Source organism: Grampus griseus (genome assembly GCF_964374135.1).
Source record: "Grampus griseus genome assembly, chromosome: 17".
Classification (NCBI taxonomy): Eukaryota; Metazoa; Chordata; class Mammalia; order Artiodactyla; family Delphinidae; genus Grampus; species Grampus griseus.
Genome location: NC_139011.1, coordinates 68,130,286 through 68,158,162, shown reverse-complemented (window position 1 = coordinate 68,158,162; position 27,877 = coordinate 68,130,286). Strand labels below are relative to the sequence as shown.

The window sequence follows — 27,877 nt, the reverse complement described above, 5'->3', positions numbered from 1 at the left end:
AATATTTGGATAGCACTTTAAAGTTTCTCAGGTATTTTCACGTGGTGGTGACAATGGCTGGGAGCGAGGTGATGCCCGTTGAGTACCAGCAATATGTTCTATGCATTTCATTCTCACAGCAGCCCTGTGGGTAGCTATTCTTATTATCCACTTTTCATAGATGTCAGAGAGAACCATCCTGGTTTTGCCAGGAGAGCATAGCTAGTCCGTGGCAGAACCTGGATTTGAACACAGCTTTCTCATCAAAATTGTGAGCTGTTTCCATTACTTATTCTGAGAGGAAAAAGTGAACTGTGCATGACAGGCGTTTTATGCAATAGGGTATTAATTTCAGGTGACACCTAGAAGAAGCTCTAGAAATATCTGTAAGCCTATCATATTCTATGAGCAAGGTAGTTATCTGTAGCCGCCAGTGTGAAAATGTGCACTTATTCTTTTTTTTTTTATATCCCACTGCAGCCTTCTGTCTTCAATAACATACTCTCCTAAATTAGAACGTAAGGCATCAGAGTCCATAGTCCCAACAGACAGTGACAACGAGAAGGGAGAGAGAAACAGCAAACGCGTCTGTTTTAACGTGGCAGGCGATGAGCAGGAAGATTCAGGTCACGACACCATCAGCAACAGAGACTCTTACAGGTAATTCATTCATTCCTGAAACTCATCTCATTGACCAAGTCAAATGTGATTCTGTATTTTCCACAAAGGTCTTGAAAAAAATTTTTTTTTTTTTTTTTTTTTGCGGTACGCGGGCGTCTCACTGCTGTGGCCTCTCCCATTGCGGAGCACAGGCTCCGGACCCGCAGGCCCAGCGGCCATGACTCACGGGCCCAGCCGCTCCGCGGCATGTGGGATCTTCCCGGACTTGGGCACGAACCTGTGTCCCCTGCATCGGCAGGCGGACTCCCAACCACTGCGCCACCAGGGAAGCCCTTGAAAAAATTTTTGACTGTTGTTTTTGTTTATTATTCCCACAAAATAACTGCTGGCTGTTACCAACCTCAGACAAAGCATAGTGAGACATCACTATCTTTCAAATTCTTCCCTTTTATAATCTGAGTAATTTGGACAAAACATTTTTTCTCCAACCGAGTGGACCTCATTTAGGAGATTTGTTATTCTTTTATGGATTGTGTAACATGTATGGCAAATAAACAAGTTGTGCCTATATTGACAGTTTTTTCTTGAATATCTGTTTCTGATTATTGGACTATTGGGTAGTGAATAGGAGTTCTTTCTGTTTTGTTTTTCCTCCTTCCTATGTTCTGTGATTCAAGCTAATTGAACTAGTTTCACGTGCTCACCTCTGTGACCAGCTTTGTGCGTTTCTTCTTCCCTCACATGCCTTCTGTACAATTTTGATAGGACTGCTGTAACAGAGTACCAAGAACCAGGTGGCTTGAACAACAGAAATTTATTTATTATCCTACAGTTCTAGGGCTGGAAGTCTGAAATCCAGGTGTCAGCAGGGTTGGGTTCTTTCTGAGGGCTGTGAAGGAAGGCTCAATGTCGTGGTTGCAGACGGCTGTCTTCTCCCTCTGTCTCTTCCCATCCTTTTCCTTCCAAGCCTGTCTCAGTGTCCATGTTTCCTCTTCTTATAAGGACACCAGTCATACTGGATTAGGGCCCCCACTAGTGACCTCATTTTAACTTGATTACCTCTGTCAAGACCCTCCCTCCGAATGAGATCACAGTTTGGAATACTGAATGTTGGACTTCACCATATGCATTTAGGGGCGGGGGAGGGAGAGATACAATTCAACCCATAACACCTTCCCTCCAGACTCTGTCGAGTCATCTTCTTACCAGACTCTCAAATGATGGCTCTTCCAATGAACTTCCTTAATTGAAAGTGCTTTTTCTCCTTTGAATCCTTGTGTCACCTGGAACCTCATTGAGACCTGTGGCAACCTGCCACGTATGCTGAGCGTGCAGCTTCAGAACCTCCCGTTTTATGTACATTCACCGAAGACAAAACCTCTCTTACTCTTATTTATTATACAGTGTTTTACAGTGAAAAGATATTTAGTAATTGTCTTTAAATCGAAGTTGTGTCATCAGAGATGTTTAGCACAAACTAGTAGCTAACATTAAAAGCATTCTTACCAGACACAGGGGGAAGCAGGATGATTTCACGGAATTCCTCCCACAGCCCTCTGTGGCAGGTTCGGATATTAACTGCATTTTACATCTGAGGAAGTTGAGGCCCGCAGGAGTTACATAATTTACCTAGGAAATCAGGTGGCCTGGCTCTCAGTTTATTAACCATTCTACTATTCCAATTTCTATGTGAAAAGGATTTTGATGAATACGTGAGTTAATTATTCCTAGAAATTTAATGATATATAAAACAAATTAACCACTTTTACCATTTCACTTACTTTTAGCTTCTAAGGAGACCAGTATGCTCTTTAATAAGAACCTGTGGTTTCTCTCCAGTGGGAAATTACAGATCTAAAAATACCTTCTTCCCTCAAATTCTAGTTATCAGATAATTAACATTACTCTCAGGTTCTCTCTAGGGTAAAATAGAAATTTTAAATGTACATTTAAAGTTAAATAAGTCCCTTTTACTTATTCTGAGAGAAAAAAATATTTATGTCTCCTGCACTACTTCTGAAATCTGTCATGGGTCCATATTCACACACAGACATTTCTAACTTTCTTTCCCTTGATGTTCATCATTATCCAGCACCTAGCAGGTGTGGTGTCCTGTGCTGGGCTCCGGGATGGAGACAAGATGCCATCTTCCTGGGGCGGGGGAAGGGTGGGAGCTCAGAGTGCAATTAATAAGTTATCCTTTAAGTTACTAGAAAGGGTTGAAAGGCAGAGCTCTTGAAACAGGATTTTGTCACTCTTAGCGAATCAACTACAGGCATATACCATCAAATGGATTATAACGAATTTTAAGTTTGGTTTGACTCCTGTAAATAGCTATGCATTTTAAAATTCAATTATGATTAGATTATATGACAAGAAAAGTTGAAATATGACCGAATTGAAAATACTTTCGTTTAAAGTAAGATAAAATGTGAGTTGAAAAAATTTATCTTTCTCATAAATTTCTATAAAGCATATTAACACATATAACCGTGACATAATAAGTTTATCCAGTAAGAAGTGGCAGGGAAACTTTGCCAGATGCACTGCTAAAGTGACACGTACCTCATTCTTCGCAGCGACTGCAACAGCAATAGGAATTCCGTCACCTCCTTCACCAGCATCTGCAGCAGCCAGTGCAGCTCGTATTTTCACAGCGATGAGATGGACTCAGGTGCGTTTGGTGAAGGCACGCGGACGCTTTGATGATGCCGAACCTAAGGGATTAATTTGCCTGATCCATTTTTACCTTTCATTAGCCATTCTCGGTGGCCACACACACTGCCTTTCGGTTTTACATGCTTGAGAAAGTCAGCTTCCCAATCCCATTATAAACAGAGTGAATTTTTAAAGAGATGGAAGAAACAAACTAATTTTTATGTTAATAAGTGATGTTTCATGATATTTCTGTGTTACTACATGGTACCTGTATGATAGGTACACAAGAAACAAGTTTTCTAGGATATTAGGCATTGCTGATTGTGTAAGGAGATGGGATGGGCTTTGAAGCAGGATTTGAAGGCAGCAGATGCACCTGAGCTAGCCTGATGGGCAGTGGGGAAGGGAGTGATGAGAAAAACACTGCTTGAAATAAATACCTTATAAATGTTTTATTTTGTGTGTGCTAAGAAAAAGACTTTCCATCGAGTTAGGAAAAATCTTAATTTTTAGATGTGCAGTTTATTCCAACTATTTGACCATTAGAAAAATTCACCATTTGAAAGAATCATTAATGTGGGTACCACAGGATTCTTTCTGTGAGACCCTCTGCTTTCATCTCAGTTTTGAAGGAGCAGTAATCTGACATCCTAATAGTTATTAAAGCTTTTGGAATTCTTTTTCTGAACATGAGAACTAATGTATGGAATAAGAGCTAGTGTTTAATTATTTTTTACTTTATTGACATTAAAATGCTTTGGAATGTTAAACATAAGATGAATGATTTATTTTTAATATCTAGGTGATGAGCTTCCCCTGAATGTTCGCATTTCTCGTGATAAACAGGACAAGATCCACAGTTGCCTTGAGCATCTTTTCAGCCAGGTACAGTTGGGACAGTTGTGGGTATTTTTTCCACAGACTAAACTGTCAGAAATTCGTTTTTCAGACATAGTGGAAGGAGTCTGGAGTCAGAACGGAATCTGTTCCTGCATCCCCTGTACCTTAATTTCTATAGTTTACAATGGAAAAGAGATTCCTTCAGCCAGCTAACCCAAAGGATTGTTATGAATGTCGAGTATTTCACAGTCTTTAGAAAATTATAAAGTGTCCTACACACAGGAGTTATTCTGTTCATTATTTGTTTCTTTGTGGGTTTTCAGATTCCTCCATGACATTTCTTGTTCACCTTCATTCCTAACCTCAAGAAGCACAGGGTTGTCTTGTGCTCATGTTGTATTTTGCATTTTTAAAAAATTTATATCCACAACCAAAATTCATAGTGTAGAAGCTTTTACCACTTTGAAAAGGATTATGATAACTTTTAGGTGTTTTTAAAAAATAATTCTAGAACTCTTACTTCTTTTATAAAGAAAATTTATATTTTGTATGAATATTTGGTAGGATAGTAAGAGATGTCATTGTAAATGTTATCAGGTGAGTTTATCCTGATATTTTATTTAAAGATAGATTTTGCAAGCAGCATGGGATTTCAAAAATAATTGTTGCTTTGAGGAAAAAAGTATTTTACCAGGTTGACTCTTGGAAATACCGAGAAGTTATGTAACTCCCAGAAATCTCTGCTGTTATGATAGGTGGATTCCATTACCAATCTCCTGAAAGGCCAAGCTGTTGTGAGGGCCTTTGAGCAAACCAAGTACCTGACACCAGGTCGAGGGTTACAAGGTAAGGTTTACAAAGTAACTGTTAGAGGCAACTGGGAAACAAAAGTGGGAGACAGTATAGTGAAGCAAAAGCATGGCCTGAGAACAAAAGTTCTGGGTGCTCATTTCATAATTCATTTAATACTGCTTCTATTTGGATAATTGTTGAATATATATATATATATAAATCAAGGCCTTTTAGAGTTCTTTGAAAGTTTAAAACGTTTAGTGCCTGTAGGGGCCAAACCGAATGAGTTAATTGAAGAAATATAAGTGTTGAGTTGCTTTTGCTGAAACTAGACTTAATGCCTACTTGGTGGTAGGTAGCCCAGTGATGGGGGGAGGGGTTTGGGGAATGGCGGTTGGCAAACAGAACAAGATCTAGAGCTCCCACTTTCTGACGTCTAGTTTAGGATGTTGAAATAGAGTTTTTATCTAAATTCGCTCCTCTGTTTAAACATTTGTAAAAAGAGAATAATAAGATTTGACGTTGTTTTAGATTTAACAGATTTTCTCCTGTGATAGAGCTAAAGAAATTGCTACCATGATAATAGCCTAGGACCACAGGAATGAAAGAAAGAGGATTCTTTGTTTATGGGCTTGTGAACTGGTAAATGGTTGAGACTTAAGAGAGCTTTTCTGTGTTTATTTAGAGTTTCAGCAGGAAATGGAACCAAAGCTGAGTTGTCCAAAAAGGTTAAGGCTTCACATCAAGCAAGATCCTTGGAACCTTCCCAGCAGTGTCCGGAATCTTGCTCAGAACATCAGAAAATTTGTTGAAGGTCAGGATGAAAAGCAAAGAACATACCGTGACATTAGCAATACTCATTTAAAAACCCATCATGCCTTGATTACTTTTTGAAGTTTTTCATGTTAGGAGGAAAATAAAAGGACTGAAAAGGGTGAGTGAAGGCGGAGGAGGGAAAGAAGGAATAAGATGACAGAACCTTGTGTCCCAAGGATCTAAATGACGTGGACTGTATCACAGAAAATATTCTCAGGCAATAAAGTAAGGGCTCATTCTTAGGAAGACAAGTGGAACGTGGAGGGATTTTCATATTTTATAACATGAAACAGTATGAGAAAAATTCCTAAAGGGTTCACAAAACGTATGAAGCTATACTTCATGGAAAGTCTACAAAATCAATCGTGAGTCTGTGAGAATCAAAAGAATGACATAGGTTGCATCATTAGTTTTTAAGTTTCTCTTTCAGAAGCGTTTGTCTAAGTTGATTGTTATTAACTAGCATAAGTTTGTCTACTCAGCATCCCATAACTGATACAGCCTCTGATTGGAGATATAAAAGACTTCAGGACAACTCTAGTGAGCCTGGTTGCATGTTGTTTAGGGTCAGAGTTATTAAGTAGAAAATTCTGAGAGTTTCTAAAGTGATTGTGGTGAAAAAGATGAAATGAGAAATTTGTTTAATTTTTTTGTAATGTCTAAATCAGTGGTTTTCTTCCCAGTATTAGACCAGTGGTTGGCAGTGTCTAGAGACATTTTTCCATTGTCACAATCGTGGGCATGCTATTGGCATCTAGTGGGTAGAGGCCAGGGATGCTGCTAAACGTCCTACAAGGTACCAGACAGTCCCTCACAACAAAGAATTATTTGGTCCTAAATGTCCATAGGGCTAAGGTTGAGAAACCTGTACAATAAATATCATGGCTGTATTTCCCCGTCATTTGTATGTCATTGGGATGTGGTGAATAGTAATCAGCAGAATTACATCATAACCCACCATTTTTTAACCCATCACTACCATTTTTTTAGGGTAAATTAGAGAGAGTTGCATGCTTTGCTGATGGAAGACAGCTCTTACACCCTGTAGGGTCTGAGCCTGTGATGTCACTCCTTCGTGCCTCAGTGTGTTCACTTAAATGACAGGGATGGTGTAAATGTTCTGTGATTGCCCGGTCTTCTGCCTAGAAATATACTCAAGCATAACAGCTGAGGTATTCTTTAGAGATCAATAGAGAAGAAATTTGTACAGAAATGGAAAACTCCAAATAAATCACAAAATTCTATTGTATAATGAAATCTTTTATTCTTGACAACTGGATTTCTTGACTGTATCTTTATTTTGTAGCTAAATATAATGATTATTTGTGACACATTGTAACATCACGTTCAGTCAGAAGTCTGAATTTAAAACCCCCCAAAATAATGAACAGCAAAAACGACAAACATATTTTTAAAGGCTGTGAGCTTTAAGGAATTTAAGCATATACTTTACTGAGTAAAAGGTATGTTTTCGCTGAGTGGATGCCAGTGTCATAACACTCCTAGAAGTTACAATTTGTGAATCTAAATGCAGTTATTCTCATCATCTCTGATTTTTTCTTTTTACATTGTATTTGTTTTTAGAATAAATGCAATATCAATCGAGAACAAAGAAACCCTTAACACTTTTTCTTTCGTTTTGTTTTTTGAAGAGCTTTATCTTTAAGAAAGTAGCTTCTAATGCAGGGCAAAAAACTTATTTTTTAAAAAGTTTTTTTTTAAGAATTTTACATTTTCATCTCAAGTCCTGCCTTATATACTCAGTACTTCTTTTCACAATGAGCAGTCATCGCAATGACAACTATCTACATATATTGATTGATTGATAGATGTTGTGAATATTAGTGTCACTCTTGGTCATGGGAGCCCAGCAGCTGATTGAGCATGGTTGGCTGTGCTGAGTCCTCCAGTCAATAGAGTCAACAGAGGGAGGGCTCTTGGCAGAATTTAAGTTGCATCCCTGGCTGCAAGTCTCAGAGAGCTGCAGTTACTCTTTGGGTAAGAGCTGTGATTGTCACCGTGATAAGTGAGTCTTTTAAAACAATCAGTAGTTCAGCTCAGTGGACCATCAAGGGAGGGGACGAGCTACCATTTCCTGGTGATCTGTGTGGTGTCCGGTCCTGTTGTATGGGGTGGAAGCAGCAGCTCTGGGATCCTTGTTCTGTGGACAGACTCAGAAGTAACCTCACCCGTTCAGCATGAATTCATCCTGTTCAAGTTAAAGTGGTTTTCATTCTATTTCCCAAATTGTCTTTATGGAAGGATTGATTTAATGGAAGGTTAGGTCTGGGCTGGAAGTTTAACATAATGTTACCTTGCCGGAATGTCAGGGTGTATATGTATAGCTGGGATGACCCCATTCTGATGTTCCCGTAGGGGAGGAAAAAAATATCCTTTTTTTCTTTAACTCTCCCAGTAAATTAGTCTGACGAAAAACAAGTTAACAAGAGAAAAGCACATAAATTTATTTATTATAATTTTTACATGAACACGGGAGCCTTCATAAGGAAATGAAGACCAGAAGAAAAGGTTAAACCTGAGTGTCTTTATACTAGGTTTGAAGAAGAGTAGAAAGTCCTGGAAAAATTTATAGAACAAAAGGGTATGAGCTAAGTGTAGTAACCGGAGTGTGGGGTGGGGGGGGTGTTCAGCAAGGCCTGTTCCTCTTGGCATCCCTCCCTCTTTGGAGATAAGGATGATCCTTTCCTTTGGGTATCGCTCTCCTGAGCAGCTTATGACCTGCTTCTGGGGGAAAAGGGAGGTGGTCAGAGTCCTTCCTGCCCTCACTGTTTCTCAGATTCCTTCAGCCTAAAATAATTCAATATGCCAAAGTGCCGTGTTTGGGGGTAGCCTGTTCCAAACCCCATCATTCCTTCATCTCTGATTTCAAAATATCCTAGCAAGTATATACCAAATATGATATCAAGGTATAATAAGTGTATGGTCTTTATGTAGGAGGGACTGTTCCAGTGCCGTTCATAAGTTATCACACTGCATGCCATTCACTCAAAGCCTGTAAACTGAGGGCAGAGGAGAGCAGAAGAAATAGTGGACTAAATGGGGGACAGAGTCATTGTGTGGTATCACTAAGATAATCTCCTAATTCCTCAGCTAAGTTACGGAATCACAGTGTCAGCTAACTGAAGATATTTTTACGTGGTTAGCCCACTGTGGTATTGTGATTTATAATAAAAAATATATATTTGGTCTTCATCCCCTTTTCTGGCACAGAGATCAAAAAACCCTTGAGATTTCCTGTGATGAGAGGATAAAGCTGTCTTTTCTTATGTTAATGAGGTGACTTTTGGAAATCACCAATGGATGGTGGCTGGTTGCCTGGGGAACCAACCCTGTGAGTAGAAGGTTGGAATTTTAAGTCCCACCGCTGACCTCCAGGGAGGGGAGAGAGGCTGGAGATTGAGTTCAGGTGCTAATGGCCAGTTATTTAATCGACCATGCTTATGTTATGAAGCCACCATAAAAACCCAAAAGGAGAGGACTGGAGAGTTTCTAGGCTGGTGAACTTGTGTTGGTGCCTGGAGCTCAGTGCCCTTTCCCCACGCCTTGCCCTGTGCCTTGCCCTCTTCCATCTGGCTGTTCCTGAGTTACATCCTTTTATAATAAACTGGTAATCTAGTAGGTAAAATGTTTCTCTGAGTTCTGTGAGCTGTTCTAGCAAATTAATCGAACCCAAGGAGGGTATCATTGGAACCTCCTGTGTACAGCCAGTTGGTCAGAAGCACAGATGATAACCTGGACCTGTGATTGGTGTCTGAAGGAGGGTGAGTGGGTGGGGAGACAGTCCTGTGGGGCTGAGCCCTTACCCTGTGGGATCTACAGGTAGATAGTGTCAGAACTGAATTGAATCGTAGGACACCCAACTGGGGTTGAAGAGTTGCTTGGTGGTGTGGGGAAGAATACACATCTAAATTGGATCCACCATCACCTTAAATTCAAATGTCTGTTAGTGACGTTTCAACTCTTTGTTGCCTACAAAAGTTATACTCCTTTTAAAAGCTCCTATTTCTCTAGCAACCTACTTTTTTTCATTTTTTTCTCTGCCTTTGTCCTAATATCCTAAAGAGCTGCTTCTTCTTCTTCTTTTTAATTCAAAAGTCTGTTCAGTTTTTCCGTTTTTCTTCATATCTCAGTTACTAAAATAGTTTTCTAGCTAATCCCTTGTCTCTATCTTTTCTGGTTCATATACACCATCACCAGATTCATTCTCCTAAAATATCATGTTCAGTACCCTGCCTCAGAGCCTAGTTATTTTCTGTTAGCTAAATCTAAACTCATCAATCTGAGGCTGAAAGCCGTTTTTCAATAGGGCTTTCCAGTTGTATCCCAATCTCAATCTCTTAATGGTACAATAAAATCTTTTCTATGCTAGATTGTTGAATGTTTGGCATTTATTCTCTAGTCTGTTCCCTTGCTAACACTATTTCCCACTCTTAGGATATGTACTTAGTCCCCTGACAATGAACTTTGAAAATTTAAAAAATTTTGAGACTCTCTTAAAAAAAATTCGATACCAATTTTAGCCATATCCAGGTTACAATAATAATAGCGCTTCACGGGTACACAGCACTTTAAATAATTTTCCAAGGCTTTTAATATATATTCCCATTTATTTTTTATACACAGTCCTATAAAATAGATAAGATAGATGTTATTATCACTTATGAATGAGCAAGTTGAGACTCAAAAGTAGATTAACAATGTACTGAAGATGACAAAGCTAGTGTATAACAGATGGGTCTCCTGACTCAGTCCAGTGCACTGTTCTGCCTCTGAAATCCGTTTGTTCTTGTGTCTCACCCGTAAAACTTAATGCCCTTTCAGGCATTTCCTGCATTTCTTACCTGTTACTTTCGTTGCTCTGACTCTGCTGTGAACCTATTTAGAATAGGGTACAACCTAGCCTTTTTTATTTCCCATAATCTTGGTTACATAAATGAACTCTTTATGTTTTAATGTTTTCCTATTGCAAGTAAACTATTTACCAATTGGAAGCAAATGGACACAGAGCTCATTGGGCACATAGCAATCAGTATGATGTTAATACACATCATTTATCAGACATCTGTGATTGGCCCTGTGTGGGGATGGGGTGAGAAGAGTATTTGGAAATACTTAGCATTTTTCTGTCTTATAGGGCTGTATCTTGACCTACAGATAGGAAAGCCACAATATATACATATATTTCTAATAATAATACACAGATAATTCACAATATCACATACACATATTTATTAATATATATTTATATATTATATTACATATATTCTTTATATATTGTATATATTTTTTAAAAGTTTAAATTTTAAAAATACTATTTGACAGTTTATTGATCAAGACCAGAATAGCTGTAGGTGTTCAGAGAACACCACGCAAGCTGCAACAGCTAATGATGACCTACAACGGTAGCAGGATTTGAATGCTGTTTCATAGGCTCATGTAATTCAGATCTGGAAGAGATTTTAGGGTCTTGAGCAGTGAGTAGAATTTATATAGGTAGATAGGCAAAAATAGCATGTCAGGTGAATGGGATTTTTATTATCTAATGTATATAATAAGGTTGTGCTAATTTTTACTACACAGTTAAAATGTGATGTTAGTTGCAGAAAAAGACTGAACAACTGACTGGTATGTTTTCTTTCTCTGCAGAGGTAAAGTGTAGGATACTCCTGGCTCTTCTTGAATATTCAGGTAATATTTTACATTATTTTTACTATTTGAGATTATTATAGCCCACGACCTTAGATGTCTTATGATATGAAGGCAGCGTCTTCAGCTGTTTACAAAATAGATGGAAATATGATCTCTACCTTTTCTAAAGCCTGGCAGAGATTAAAAAAATACTTAGATAGTATTTTGATAAAAACATAAAACATATGCTCATCTTCAATTAAAGGTTAAAAACATGAAAACATATAAATGTATATTTCTACAAAATATAATTTAAAAGGAGAAAGGGAGGAGGTTTTGGTAAAGTTAATTGTACAGATAGGCTTTTTTGTGAAACTGTGTCTAACTTTTGTTATAGCAAGGATGTAGGCGGGTTCAGATTTAAGGAGAAACAGACTGTGCTTTTGATAGGAGGACTCTCAATCTGAAATCGTTTTGCAAGGGCATGGACACAGAGAGGGGAAGAATTTGTGAGCACTTTTACAATCTGTCACACTTGGAAAATTTAAATTATAAATGAATGAACGAGCCAGCTTAACCAAGAGGGCCTTTTGTTTTTTTTGATGCTTGGTTTTTGCTTTGCTTTTTGACTGAGTAATAATATCAAAAGTATCTTACATTTTTTGAGCTTTAATAATGACAGCGTAGTCGATGGACCTCATTTTTATGGATTTCACTGAGTTCTCACAACTACTCTGTGAGAATATTATTATTGTTTCCACAGTTTTAAAGGTGAAGAAATCTACATTCAAGCAGATGAATAACTAGCACATGGTAGTCAATCAACACATACTTTGGAACATCTAGAAGATTAGGCATAGAGATGCCTTACTGGGTGAATAAATAAATAGTAGGTGCAGTTTTGAAATTCAAACTTAGTTCTGCCAATTCCAGAAATGGTCCTGGAATGCATTGCTTTATTTATTAATATTCAGATGGCTGTCCTTATTTTGATTTCAATTTCATTTTTCTATTTCTATCATAATTCTCCTTTTTCCTACTTGATTTACTCCTTTTTTCTATGTTACATTTGAATGATACCAAACATAGCCAGATTACTCCATATTGTTGGCTATAACATTATGCTTTTCACTTGAAAAGGGTGGACTGGGTCTGCTAAACCTTATTCTTAATTGTCTTTTATTCCTGTCTTTCTGTCTCTCTGATCTCTTCTTTTTGTTTCTTTGTTTATTTTGCTTTCTTTCCCCTACAATCTCAGAATAATGACAGATTACTTGCATGTCTAGAAACCATCTCATTCTTTTCAGATCAGCAAACTTACAACGGAATTTGAGTTTTTTAAACAGTTGAGACTAAATTAAGTGTTAATGTTTTTAAACATGTCTGTAGAAGATGAATTTAAGTAGGTGCTTAAATACTGAAATGAAACGGAAGCCTTTGATAGGTAAAAATCCATTTGTTTTGAGTGTATTCCCACTACAAGGGAATTTTTACTTGGCGAAAATAAACGAGCTGTCAAAAAAACCAGAACTTGCTTTTCTTCTTTTACTAGAAGCTGGGAGCAGCTGTTGTGATTCTTGCTGTAGTTCTTATTGATAAAAATGAGGAATGAGAATAGCTTTGGTAAAGGATGGACACTTGTGACTTTCGAACAGCTGCATAATTAAAAGGAAAAGACCTGTATGTTTTTGCTGAAAGTTTGCTTATTGGGTTTCTTTCTTTGTCACGATGTTCCTTCTCTATTTAGCAATAAAACTGAGCACACATGTGCCAGGCACCATGCTAGATGCTAGGGAAAAGAAGAATCATGATAATATCACTGTCCGTTTTCACCTTGCTAAGTGCTTTAAATGTTTTTATCTCATTTATCTTCATCACAGATCTAAGAAGTAGGAATAACCTCAATTTTACGAATAGGGATCTGAAACCTAGAATTGTGTAGATTAAAATTGGCAGAACGGGAAGTTGAAAGCAGATTATATGCCTCTCAAGTCCCTGAGCATAAATCACATGATATGCCACTTCCCCTGGCGTTGATGTGCTGACGGTCCCTGGGGGAAGACAAGCATGTGAGCAAACTCACAATGCTAGGTCATTAGCCCTTCAGTAGGGGGAGACACCCCCAGACCTGCAGGGGCAGAAAGAAATGCAGACTTCCTGAAGGAGAGAGGACATTCCCCAAAGGGAGATAATATTTTAGTAGTTCAATGAGTTGACTCTTGAAGAATGATTTCAAGTTTGCTGGGTGGTGAGGGGAGGAGGGTGGCCCGCAGCCAGAGGGCCCATAGACCAAGGATCACCTTTTTTTTTTTTTTTTTTTTGCGGTACGCGGGCCTCTCACTGTTGTGGCCTCTCCCGTTGCAGAGCACAGGCTTCCGACGCGCAGGCCCAGTGGCCATGGCTCACGGGCCCAGCCGCTCCGCGGCATGTGGCATCTTCCCGGACCGGGGCACAAACCCGTGTCCCCTGCATCGGCAGGTGGACTCTCAACCATTGCGCCACCAGGGAAGCCCAAGGATCACCCTTTTAAGTCAAACTAAATCCAGTCATTTCAAGAAGCCAGAGAATGAGCTCATACATTTTCATTTACCTTATTTCATTTGTTTCTTAGTTGGTCTACTGGTTCATTATTTTCATTCAGTAAATATTTGTTGAATGTCTACACCCAGTTAGAAATTATGCACAACGGAATAAGTGTTTTGTTTTTTTTCTTAGTTGAGAATTGGACAAAGTTCTTTCCCAGTTTAGCCATTTTATAGTGACCTGTAAAACGCTCTTTTCTGTCTATTAGAGCAGGAACATAGTATATAACTACTTAAAGGAAATGTCTAACACATGTTGTTAGTTAAATTAACAGGTTGAACTATATGGAGTTGCCATATTCAATCATGTTGACCTACTAAAACAGCAAGTTCATATAGTTCCACCTAGTCAATGAATATTTTTATTATATAATTAAATATTTTTAATATATTATCCTGTTTCTAACAAAATTTTCAAGAGTAGCTTTTACTAACAGTGAAACTAAGTAACAAGCAGCAATTATGTGTACACATGCTTTGAGGGTCATTAAAAGCAGGTGTTCCATGTTCTTGGTAAACAACTTAAAAACTATGCCTTTCTATCAATAAAGCAAGAACTCATTGCTGAGTAAAGGCAGCATGTTTATCTACGTTATACACTAATTATTGACAATGCTTCTTCATTTCAGGAGATTCTGAGCTCTCAAAATATTCAGTGCACTTTTGGGAGTACGATGATATTTACCTGTGCCGTTCCTCTAGTACAAGAGATTTCTCAGTGTACAGAATGTATGGCTTGGTGTTCGTGTTGTTTATGTAGTTTGTGTTACATCCAGCGCCCCAGAGAAGTGAACCTTTTCGGATCAGGTTCTCAGGGGCACAGCTGCTTTCCATTTGAAAAACCTGAGGTCCAGGACTGGTACTTCACAGGGTAAACATACCTTCAAAGTGGGTCAATCAAAATTCCGGTTAATTGCAGAATAAGAATGCTAGTAAAAATCAATTTATGCTAGAACTGCAAATATTTTACCTATTTCAAAAAAATATATAGGAGTTTATGAACTGGACCTGTTTATACCTTATGAAGTTGAATAGGTGACTTCAGGAGATACATTTGCATATTTAAGATATGCAGATTTGCATATTATTACAAGCAATTGGACATGATACTCTTCCCCATGTGTGTTTCACATTAATATTTGAATAGGTCTAGTAGGTAATTTTTTAAAATTTAGTACTAATAATATTTTATTTCATTTACCAGCACAAACTGAAAAACTGGACTTTGAGTTTTCTTTAGGAAAGTGTCATGTACTAGTACAAATTGTGTTCCATCATGAAAAATAAAGTAAATAAAATAAAGGCTTATTGAGTTTTATAAAACAATTTAGTGATCGCAAAATAAAGTTACAATATCAATTAAGAAAAATGAGCTTAATGTTTCTAACATTTTTGGGTGTTCAGTGTTTTCTAAAAGGCATACTTGCTCAAACGTATGTGCTCATGAATAGAGCTCAAATTCACATTCTTCCCATGGTGTGAGTTTAGGGAACGGATGAAATAACAGTGAATGCAAATGCTGAATGAATTGGTCTTATTCAACTATGACGTTTTCCAAAACTGCCTTTATGTTCTCCTGGATCACAGACAGTGAGACACAGCTCCGAAGAGACATGGTTTTCTGCCAGAGTCTTGTGGCCACAGTCTGTGCCTTCTCCGAGCAGCTCATGGCCGCCTTAAACCAGATGTTTGACAACAGCAAGGAAAATGAGATGGAGACTTGGGAAGCCAGCAGAAGGTGGCTGGACCAGATAGCGAATGCAGGAGTTCTTTTTCACTTTCAGTCACTTCTGTCACCAAACTTGGTAAGGAACCACAATGCCTCCCACTGGCTGTGTCAACTGGAACGTACATTGGGACCTATTCCCAATAAAACATGGTTCTTCGTTATTGTATCCACAGTCATCCAGCTCCTTTAAAAGGATATGTTTTTCCATGGGCAAATATAACTTTAATAAGTATGTGGAAATATCTTTCCTGATTTTTATTCTCAATGGCTGCTAAAAGCTGAGAAAGCCTCCATCTGTTACCAATTCCTGTATCCCTAAGCACCGGCCGAGAAAGGTCAGCAGAGGAAAGAGTATCTGCTGCGGTTGCTTATTTGCAGTCCAGAAGGAAGAGTCTGCCATGAGACCTGAGCTCCCCCTGAGGTTGATGTTCTGGAACGTGCTCTTAGAAGAGCTCTGACAACTTGCATGCCATACTGTCTGACAATCTGGTTAGAATTTGCATGTGTTAAATGATTTTATTTCCTTCCTTTGTGTGCATGTTTTTCCTGTTAAATCTAAGAACATTGCCTTAATTACTGTAAAATATTCCGTGTTTATGCATCAGTTGTCCACAGCGGAGATGAAGAAAGCATCTCGGAATATTTGATAAAACTGTGGTGAACTTAGAGTTTTTTCACATATACTTCCTGTGGTTCTGATAGTTGTCATGATGTATAAAGGCAAATATGTTCAGTTTATTTAAACTTAAGGTGCGTGTTAAATATAATTTTGATTTGAAACATGAGACGGTATTTTATCTGTTAAAGTACACATAGAAAATGTAGCTACCAAGTAACATGGTTGAGTTTTTAAACGATTGTATATGAGTTTATACATCAAAATAATGTTTTTCTTCAATGGTATTGAGGACAGGGGGGTAATTGCTGTACTGCACGGTCATAAAAAGTTCTGGAATGGTAAGGTAAGAAAGTCCATTCAGCTGAATGAAATTCAGAGAAACAGGATTAGATTCTTTTGAAAAGACTCTATATACTCCATGTGGGTGATGAATTTTTTATTTGGTTGCTAATATAACCAAATAAGAAAGATTTAATTAATGAAAACTTTGAAATAAGTCGCTTGAAAAGTGTTTAAAAACAAAATAAATACTAATTAATCATTGCCTATCAAATAAAAATTACGTAAGATAAGATGCACTCTTCCTAATACATGGTAGGCTTTAAGTATTTGTTGAACAAATTAATTAATGAATGAGGCTTCATTTCTATTCTTAAAAACTGCCATTGTCTAGGCAAGTGCTGGTACATTTATTTGAAATCTCAAGGAATGGGGGAAAGTATTTGTAATTCATACATCTGGTAAGTGACATATCCAGACTATATAAAGAATCCTTAAAACTAAAGAATAAAAAGACATCTCGATTAAAAAGCAGGCAAAGAATTTTTTTTTTTTTGGCGGTACACGGGCCTCTCACTGTTGTGGCCTCTCCCGTTGCGGAGCACAGGCTCCGGACGCGCAGGCTCAGCGGCCATGGCTCACGGGCCCAGCCGCTCTGCGGCATGTGGGATCTTCCCGGACCGGGAACCCATGTCCCCTGAATCGGCAGGCGGACTCTCAACCACTGCGCCACCAGGGAAGCCCCAGGCAAAGGATTTGAATGGTCATTTCTCCAGAGAAGATATAACATGGCCAAAAGCACATGAAAAGACACTTAACATCATTAGCCATTGGGGATGTGTAACTCAAAACTACAATGAGATACTATGTCACAGTGATGTGGATGGCTACAATCCAAAAGACAGACAGGCACAAGTGTTGGTGAGGATGTAGAGAAATTGTAACCCTCAGACACTGCTGGGGGGAATGGAAAATGGTGCAGCCATTTTGGAAAACATTTTGGCAGTTCCTCAAATTGTTAAATGTGGAATTTCCATATGACCCAGAAAGTCTACTCCTAGGTAATATCCAAGAGAAAAGAAAACTTATATTCTAGCAAAACTTGTACACAAATGTTCCTGGCAAGATTATTCATAATACCTGAAAAGTGGAAACAACCCAAATGTCCATGAGCTGTCTGATGAGTGGATAAACAAGTTGGGGTATATCCATACAATGAAATATTATTCAGCAGTAAAAAGGAGTGAGGTACTGATACATGCTACGACATGGATGAACCTTGGAAACATGTTAAGAGAAATAAACCAGTTACGAAAGACCACGCATTATTTGATTACATTATTATGTAATAATAGGCAAACTTTAGAGACTGAAAATAGGCTAGTGGTTGCCTGGGGCTAAGGATTGGAGGAAGGTATATGGAGGATGAATGCTAATGGGTACTGAGTTTCTTTTTTGGGGTAGTGACAATATTCTAAAATCGGATGATGGTGATAGTTACACAACTCTGCATATATACTAAAAACCCCTGAGCTGTATACTTAAAATGGGTGAATTTTATGATATGTGAATTATATCTCAAGAAAGCTGTTTTGTTGTTTTAAATAGGTCTTATGAAACCCTTAAGTTTATTTAAAGAATTGATTTAAAAAATTCAAAGGTAGTTAAAAAAAAAGTCGAAGAAACTTGTAATCTTTCTGCCTTTGTAACAAGAGCGCTTAGGGCCTCCTAGAACAGTGAAGAGCTCCCTGGGAGCTGCAGGCACTGGCGGTCTGTGTGTTCCTGGGCTCTGAGCGCAGTCCTAGGTCCTTGGGTATGGGTTTAGCCACATCTGCAAGTTACAATCAGAGCGCAACCTGTTTGGGACATTTCTTCCTGTGTGTATTCCTCTCAATTGGAAGAATGCTGGTTCTTTAGTCCTGTCCCTACAATTCCAGATTCATGGCATTTTTCTGCTGCTTCAAAGGACTTTAAAAAGTAACAGTCTTATAAATATTTATCCAGCACTTACTGTGTACCATCCATTATATTAAGTACCAAACTAAGGTACAAAGGTGATGATGCTATTAACCTTTCGGTATCCATGCAGTCCTTCTTTGGGGTCTGAGGCTGCCTTAGTGGGTTTTTTCCCATACACAATGGAAATTCTTTACCATCTCCTTCACCCTCTACTCATGCTGCCCCCAAAATATGGCTATAAGCTTACAGCAACTTTTAAAATGCGGGTAAAGCATGTTAAAATTATTGTTAAAAAGGATCATTTGGGCTTCCCTGGTGGCACAGTGATTGAGAGTCCGCCTGCCGATGCAGGGGACATGGGTTCGTGCCCCGGTCCGGGAAGATCCTACGTGCCGCAAAGCAGCTGGGCCCGTGAGCCATGGCCGCTGAGCCTGCACGTCTGGAGCCTGTGCTCCACAACAGGAGAGGCCACAACAGTGAGAGGCCCACGTACCACAAAAAAAAAAAAAAAAAAAGGATCATTGACATTCTTAAGGAAACAAATGTACCTTTGAAAGAAAAGTTGTGTATGATTAGGTTAATTATTCTTTCATGAGGAAATTAGTAAAAGACTTTAGATAGTGCACTGAACTGCTAATAGGAAGGCCAGATCCAATAATAGAAAGATGATGTCACTGAGATATGCAGTGAACTTGTTACCATGTCTGGGCCTTACCTGCCTCAGCTGTAAAATATGCTGTAGGAATGAAATGAATGATTAAAACAAATCAAATCTCATATTCACAAGATTCTAGATTAAGGCCCCATAAAGGCAAGTGAAAATGATTCTTGTCCCCAGGCTCTTTGGAAGAAAAATCATTACATACATGCAAATTGCTTTTATCACAGTTTTCACAAATTGCAAATTGAATAATGCACAGGTTATCTTATCGTAAAGTACGATGACCATTATGTACTGGACTTTTTAAGAAAACAATATTTTTGTCTTTCAGCTGTTATATTTGTCAGATTATAGAGATTTAGAGGCAAATAGCATTTTTTCGTGTGTACACATTTGTAACTAATAAACAAAATCAATAGAACTAGAATCTAGCTACAAAATAGACTGAAAAAATCATTTAGACAGCAGAGAAAATATAAAACTACAAACGAAACATAACTGAGGATTTGTTAATTTCATTTTAGGCAGTAAATTCTTAGATGTGTTGATAATTTGGTTTGTACTTAAATAAAACACAAGTGAACCTAGTTTTGATCTGGAGTTGTTACATTGTACTATGTTATATTATGTTTTATCCCAAACAATCCTATCATATCATGTATTGTTTTTATTTCTTTCTAGACAGATGAACAAGCCATGCTAGAAGATACACTGGTTGCACTATTTGATTTGGAAAAGGTTTCTTTTTACTTTAAACCATCAGAAGAGGAACCACTGGTTGCAAGTAAGTAGTTAAATATTTCATGTATGTTTTGTAAAATTTCTTTGGCATCAGACGACAACATATGTCATAACTTTGATATGAATATATTTGATATGCAGTTTAAGTTTTATATAAAATATTATATTTAGGGTAAAATAGTAATAACTGGGGAAGTGATAGAAAGTATATATAAATTAAATTTACAGCTAATTTTATACTTTTGTTTTTAGCTATTAGTCTGACCTCTAAAACTTTTTCGGAGTGTGTGTGTCAAATATTGTGCTACTCAAGATTGCCTTTTCTTTCTTTTTTGTTATTGTGGTGAAATATACATACCATAAAATTTACCATTTAACCCATTTTCAGTGTACAGTTCAGTGGTATTAAGTTCATTCAAAATGTTGTGCATGGGGCTTCCCTGGTGGTACAGTGGTTGAGAGTCCGCCTGCTGATGCAGGGGACGTGGGTTTGTGCCCCGGTCCGGGAGGATCCCACGTGCCGCGGAGCTGCTGGGCCCGTGAGCCATGGCCGCTGGGCCTGCACGTCCAGAGCCTGTGCTTTGCAGCGGGAGAGGCCACAACGGTGAGAGGCCCGCGTACCGGAAAAAAAAAAAAAAAAAAAAAATGTTGTGCAGCCATTTCCACCATCCGTCTCCAGAACTTTTTCATCTTCCCAAACAGAAACTCCATACTCCTTAAACAATCACTACCCTCCCCCGCTTCTCCAATTCCTGGTAACTTCTCTTCCACTTTCTGGCTCTGAATTTGCTTACGCTACGTACCTCATATAAGTGGGATCACAGAACATTTGTCCTTTCTGCTGCTTTTTTCATGTCAAGACTTCTTTTAATAAAAGAACTGCCCTAACATTTCTGGCTATGTGGATAATCTCTGAGGCCAGCAAAACGTTCACTCAAATATATAATTATTACTTAGCAAAATTGATTGAGTTGGGTTTCCACTCCTTATCTTCAGTTGATCCTGTAGACAGTGTGTTAGCAAGCAATGAAAACAGTGTTTAGAGCCAAGAATATACAGAGACATTATAGTTGTTTGATCTGACAATAATTGATAAAATTTATAATTTAATTCTGAAGAAGTAGACACATAGTCTACATTTTTGCCGCTTAAAAATGAAAATTAAAAATTATTTTATCCAAGTGTCAAAAAATTTAGTGTGGGGCTTCCCTGGTGGCGCAGTGGTTGAGAGTCTGCCTGCCGATGCAGGGGACGTGGGTTCGTACCCCAGTCCAGGAAGATCCCACATGCCACGGAGTGGCTGGGCCTGTGAGCCATGGCCGCTGGGCCTGCGCGTCTGGAGCCTGTGCTCCGCAAAGGGAGAGGCCACAACAGTGAGAGGCCCGCGTACTACAAAAAAAAAAAAAAAAAAAAATTTAGTGTGTACAAATATAATCACATTAACTATCTTGATTCATTTATTCATCCTGTACAATTTCCAAGATGGCAAAACCTATCTTGTTCATTGCTGTATATCTAGCACTCAAGAGATGCCTGGAACAAAAAGGCCAATATTTTTTTTCAAGTAAATGAATGAACAAATATCAATTCAGTTTATACAGTGCATCAGGCAGAAAGGCTTTATGGTTATAAACGTAGAAGGATAAACAAACTTGCTGTGCAGAATGAAGAATAGAATTTCAACAGAACTTGGTTGTATCTAATGTTGCAAAGAAGTTACTTTATGAAATTGAATTGAAAGATTGAAAAGTATCCCTTTTCTTTAGCAATTGGCCATCATTAAACCTAACAAAGGCATTGTTTTAGAAGTATACATCCAGAGAAATAGCAACACCTAGGGCTTAATCTATAGTTTCTGCAAGTTATGATCATTTATCTACCATTTCAACATTGTCACAGATAGGTTTAAAATGTGTCTGTCGATCCAAGAAATCTTCAGCAGTTTGTTATTTTTCTGTTTCTTGTTTGTTCATAGGTCTGAGGATCCCCTATGTATTATGGTAGAAGATCTAAACAGATATTTCAGGTCTGGGAAAGGTTTTTACTTATTTGCACATTTCCAATGTCTAGTACAATAAATAGGGACTCAATAAATATTCATTTAATCTGTTATCTAGAAATTATAATCATTTATTCATCAAAAATTTCTTAAGTGCCTACTTATGGCCAAGTGTTGGATACAATAGAGAACTAAACAGAGATAAATAATAAGTGAGATAAATAAGTTATTTTGATAATAAATTAGAAGATAATATGAATGCATGACAGGAAATAGAAAAGGAGCAAAGGATGAAAATGAAGGGACAGGTAGGGCATTTTTGATCTGGTGCTCGGGGAATGGAACTTGCAAAACACGTGCTAATTGTGATAATGGTTGCTATGTGCTCAGTTTCTTGCACACTACTTCAGAAGTGTACCCCAAGGACTCATCTTGACTAAAATATGAAGGAGGCAGCTGTCCTGGGAAATTGTGATTCCATACCATGTGTAGCTAAACTTCTCATTTAGTTAAGTGAGACACCTGTTGTGTTAAAGTGTAACGCAGTTTTCTATTACAGAATTTTATATACAGTACAGTAATAAATCTGTTGCTTTAGCTAATGAGAACCTGATTTAATACTCTTTCACCAAATAGCACTGTCAGTATGCCAAACCTGAGCTTTAATACACGTGGGTACTTTTAATATATTAGTTTCTAGTAATTTTCGGGATTCTTTTTTTTTTTTTTTTTGGCGGTACGCGGGCCTCTCACTGCTGTGGCCTCTCCCGCCGTGGAGCACAGGCTCCGGACGCGCAGGCTCAGCGGCCATGGCTCACGGGCGCAGCCGCTCCACGGCATGTGGGATCTTCCCGGACCGGGGCACGAACCCGTGTCCCCTGCATCGGCAGGCGGACTCTCAACCACTGCGCCACCAGGGAAGCCCCGGGATTCTTTTTAAAGCTTAACAAATGTACTAAATAAAATATCCTGATTTTAGGAAGTAATATAACATTAAATGTCATTTTAGATGTTCCTCTTACTTATCAAGCTGAAGGAAGCCGGCAAGCTCTGAAAGTTTACTTCTACATCGATAGTTACCATTTTGAACAACTGCCGCAAAGGTTGAAAAACGGAGGAGGGTTTAAAATTCATCCTGTTCTTTTTGCACAAGGTAAACTGCTTTCTTTACTATACTTCATGTACTTAAATTATTTTATCTTTATCAATTTTTTAAAATGTACTTGTGACTATCCTTTTTGTTCATTAATTCAAAAATTTATTCATAGTACCTAGGTAATATGTTTACTGGTGGGAATGTTTGTTAAGGAAAGAATTTTGTATGGTTTAAATATTTATCAAATAGGATTGCAGCATTATTTATAGTGGAGAAATAAGGCATGAGTGGCTTAAATAAAGATAAATTAATTTGGCTTAAGTAAATTATGGTAGAACCATTAAAATTGGTTGGTTAAGATATTTTATGAGGTAGGAGAAGTTTGATGATATACCCACGCAGATTACAAAAAAGAATTTATATTATAGTGTCAATTATGTCATACATGTATGTATATACTTACATGTGTGTAAAATGTATCATTGGATGATTAAATTGATGATATTTTAATCTTTAAGTTTTTTTGCATTGTGTCAATTTTTTTGTCAGTAAAAATGTATTCCTTTCATAGTAAAAAAATTGTTTTGGCAAATAAACAATGAGTGTTAACTGCAGTAGAAGAAATTAAGAATAACATGAATAAGAAGATTCTTGCAGTGACGTGATCTCCCAGGGAAGGTCCTGGATCTTTTTTAGGATCTTTTTTAGGATCTTTTTTATTTCTGTGGTCACAGATGCTGCCAGAAAAGATAAGAAATTCAGATTATTGTGTAGTATCTTTTTGTGTATGATTTTTTTTTAATTCATGCTGTGATCAAGATTGTATCAATTTCTCTGAGTGGTACCACAGAACATTTCATTTTTTCTTTTGAGTTTTCAAGACTGCATTGGTATTGCTGTAGAATTTTTATATTCTAATAAAAAATGAGAAGAATAGAGGAATCAAATCCATCTCAGTAACGGAAGAACAGAGAGGCATATGAAATCTAAATTCACTGCCAAGTGAAAATTCTGCTTTGTACCACATGCATGTTGTTATAATTCTAAAAGATAGATTACTCTTCCTTCAATTGCCATAGTTTAAAAATGACTACCTCAGATACTTGGCAAGAATACATTTAAGCAGAGAAAAATTTCAGCACAGAGATCTTAGGAGTTATTCGAAGGTATTTTCATTTATGTGATAGGGTCTATGTAGGTAATACAAGAATCTGCAATGAAAAGAAATAAAAAAGAAATTGAGCAAAAATAGACCTTTGGACTATGTTAGGAGAATAGTTTAGCCTAAAATATGTTAAAAGCCATTACAGAGATCAGTAGTTTTAGAAGAAAGGAAAGGCTGCTGGTCTGGAATATTAACTTTTATAGGGTTTAACCAGACCTTGCCCTTGTTAAAGGCTCTTCATTTCTTTTCCTTTATTTCTCTCTTTTAAAAAATTCTGTCTTTGAAATCATTACTGAGATGACAGATGGCATTAATCATCTTTTCTAAAAAAGTGATTACATTTGTGACACACCAACCATAAATAGCTGAATATTCATACCCAGCAGCCAGTGTGCATAGGGAAAAAATGATTTTGCAAGTAACCTCTATTTTATAACTGTGGCTAAAGCTAATTTAAAAACAATCCTGAAATATATATGGTTTCATTGAGTACACTGTTGCTTTTACAGTGTAATGTAAAGAAAAACTCTAGCAAACATTAGGTTTTAGCATTCACACAGCAGTAAAATATGAAAAAATGATTTGATGAGGCGACAGTGGAAACACTTCTGCAGTGGAGGTCACAGATAGGTAAAGAAGACTGGAAAATAGTCTGTCTCATTAAAAATCTGTCAGTGATAAGGTTGTTTATTTAAAGGAGTTGCAGAGGTTCCGCCGCCTTCACAAAACTCCCATGAGGAATCATTAGTAACTCTGAGTTTTCATCAGCTTGAGAGAAGCACAGGAAATTCAGCCCTAGCTTGAGCGGCGATTACCATCTGGTATTTGAAAGTGGTGGTAAATGGGAGAGATTCCAAATGGAGTCTATTCCTGGGATGAACGTTTAATGGAAGGATTTTAGTTTTGTGGGTATGTGAGTCTTTGTTAGCAAATAATAAAGAGAAAAGTAGGTGAATTTGAAAATTTCCTGGGAAACGTATTAGACTCAGCGCTCCTAAGGTTGTCCGTGGTACCATGTACCTAGAACAAGAAGCAAATGTCCTGCCTTCTCGTTTTTTCTTGTCTGCATGGATCCTTGGGCAAAGGAGGGCACATGGATGAATGGGGCCCCCTGCAGAGTTGGGACCAACTAGTAAATCAGGAATTCCAGGGTTGGAGGCAAGCAGGGTAAACTTTTAGGGAACGTACGTTGCTAAAAACCAGAGCTGCTGGAGAAAAAGAGTCTAGGCAGACAAAATGGCAAAAAGGCAGATTTGCAAGGTTTGGACCACAGAAACAGCCAGACAGAAAAGTCAGCACAAAGCATAACCAAAATGCTAGAAGGTAAAGGTCACACTAAAGCAGTCTTCTAGAATTACTTCCTACAAGTCAGAGAATTAATCCTTTTAGGATCCCTGAGCCCTTGGTAAGATAAAGCAAGTAACCATAAACTGGGTGAAAATGGGAGTCCAAGGAAGATAGATATCCAGGGTCCCTGGCTTGCTTTCATGCTCTCTCAGTGGTTCTCAAGCTGGCTGTCCTTTAATCACCTTGGGAACGTGTTAGAAAATACCCATGCTTGGTTCCTTGGTTCCACGCTGAACCAGTGAAGTCAGAATCTCTGGGAAGTGGGGCCCAGATACCAGTATATTTTACAAGCTTATCCACCAAGAGTGAGAAAGCACAGAGCTATGCGGATTATAAACCACTGTGCAGTTATCTAGTTAATCTGTGCTTAGTTACATTAATCCATTTCACAAGTGTTTGACACGTCTAGATTCTGGGGAGCCGGGGCAATGAGAACTGGGCCTTTTTGCTTCTGCGTTGTTAGCTCATTAGGACTTGGGCTACCCCGAGAAGGAGATGTGATTTGGGTGGGACAGTTTTTTTTTAGCAGAGGCTGAAGATGCCCTGTAGAGCTGACAGCTGAGGGATGTCTTCTGGCAATCACAGCAGCTGGGCAAAGAGCCCTTCGTTTCTGAAAGGGGCTCTGAGTGGGTAGCTTTAGAGGATCTGCCATAGTCTGCATCTTGATCTATTCCTTTGTGTAGGGAGGGTGTCCTTCCTGACTGTGATGGGCCTCTGTTCCTGGGGGAATAATTTAGCAGCATATTAATATGCTGCTGCAGAGGGTCTTGGGGCTACGACAGATTCTCATTTTCCCTCTTATGCCATCCTTTGTACGGTAGCCTCGTTCTCAGCCTGAACCTCTGCTGGTCTTCGTGGCATGACTAAGACCTTCAGCCCCAAGAGGCCTGATTCCCTGGTGTCGCTATGTCCTTCTCAGGCCCGGATTGCTGCATGTGTCCATTTACCATCAAACTTGGGCGAGGGGGTACCAAGAGGGACCTGAGCGGATTACCTGAATGCCAGACATATTTCTTCTTATCCTCGTTATGTAACAGTAGCCCTACTGCCTTATGATGAGCAGGGTAGATTAGCCTGCCAAGATAGTGATTTCTTTTCTTGTTGGACGGTGCCTTGGCACAAGGAGACTCAGGTGCCTGGGTGTCAACCAGAGTTTACAGTTCAGTGGGGCCCCTTCTTTGTCTCCTAGGGAAAGTGTGCCCCTTTGGGGATCAGGACCCTTAAAACTGTGGAGCCAGAGTTTCAGGGATGGGAAGCACACATACCCCAAGTGAGCCACTGGAATTGATAAGTTTCCCAACACTGCCATAAAAATGACCACAAACTGGGTGGTTTAAAACAACAGAAATGTATTCTGTCATAGTTCTGGAGGCTAGAAGTCTGAAACCAAGATGTTCACAGGCCATGTCCCCTTGGCAGGCTCTAAGGAAGTATCTTTTCTTACCCCTTCTGGCGTCTGGTGGTTACCGGCATTCCTTGGCTTGTGGCAGCATAATTACAGTCTCTGCCTCTGTCTTCACATGGCCTTCTTCCCTCTGTGTGTCTGTCTCTGTGTCTCTGTCCAAATCTCCCTTTTCTTAAAAGGACAACAGTCATTGGATTCTGGCACACCCGAATCCAGTGTGACCTCATTTTAATTTGATTTCATCTGTAAGACCCTATATCAAAATTAGGGTACATTTGCAGCCACCGGGGGTTAGGACTTTGTCATATTTTTTTCAGGGATACAATTTAACCCTCCACAGATGCTAGCATGGCTATTTCTTCTTCTACCCTTGGTTCCTAGACCCGTGTATTCTACCTCTTTGGGACATGGCATCAGATAAAGGACTTTTTTTTAGTTATGTACTATGTCTTTAGTTATGTACTATGTCCTGGAATGTGGTGTCCCTTCCTTGTAAAGTGTTGTTAAGTACCTATTCCCTGAGTCTCTGGTGGTGATTTTCCTTAAACTAAATGGGACGTGCAACGCTGGTTCCTTCTCCACAAGCACATTCTTGGGGCTGTTTGGTTTCTTCACCCCCTATGCAAAAAGCTGGCACCCAAAACTGTTACTCCTAACTTTTACCTCTTTAAAAGATGTCTTTCTATTCTCAGAGAATAATTAAAATCACCCAGAAACTTGAGCATTTTCTATTTTTTAAACAAAAGGGAATATTTTGTTATAAACATTGTCAGTTTCTAAGTTACCTTCATTCATGTGGTTTTTTTTTTCCTGCAGAATTCTTCTTAAGATCCTTTAAAAGATGAATCCTTTAGTTTTCCATTTGGGTTTTGCACAGTATTTATAAACAAAACATTAAATACCTTTTGAAAAGAGGAAGGAACAATTCCCAGAGTTGAGA

The 27,877-nt window shown here is 38.4% G+C and overlaps 1 protein-coding gene across 1 annotated transcript in view; it reads left to right on the top strand.

The window, feature by feature from the left end:
- PREX2 (phosphatidylinositol-3,4,5-trisphosphate dependent Rac exchange factor 2) overlaps window positions 1-27,877 on the top strand; it is a gene marked incomplete at its 5' end in the record, with an annotated part of 281,798 nt that overhangs the window by 172,254 nt on the left and 81,667 nt on the right. The window contains 9 exons of the mRNA XM_082675204.1: window positions 460-639; window positions 3,180-3,274; window positions 4,061-4,143; window positions 4,854-4,944; window positions 5,576-5,704; window positions 11,374-11,415; window positions 15,525-15,742; window positions 19,866-19,968; window positions 22,934-23,077. Coding sequence (XP_082531330.1) covers window positions 460-639; window positions 3,180-3,274; window positions 4,061-4,143; window positions 4,854-4,944; window positions 5,576-5,704; window positions 11,374-11,415; window positions 15,525-15,742; window positions 19,866-19,968; window positions 22,934-23,077 — 1,085 coding nt within the window. The remainder of the gene's footprint in view (window positions 1-459; window positions 640-3,179; window positions 3,275-4,060; window positions 4,144-4,853; window positions 4,945-5,575; window positions 5,705-11,373; window positions 11,416-15,524; window positions 15,743-19,865; window positions 19,969-22,933; window positions 23,078-27,877) is intronic.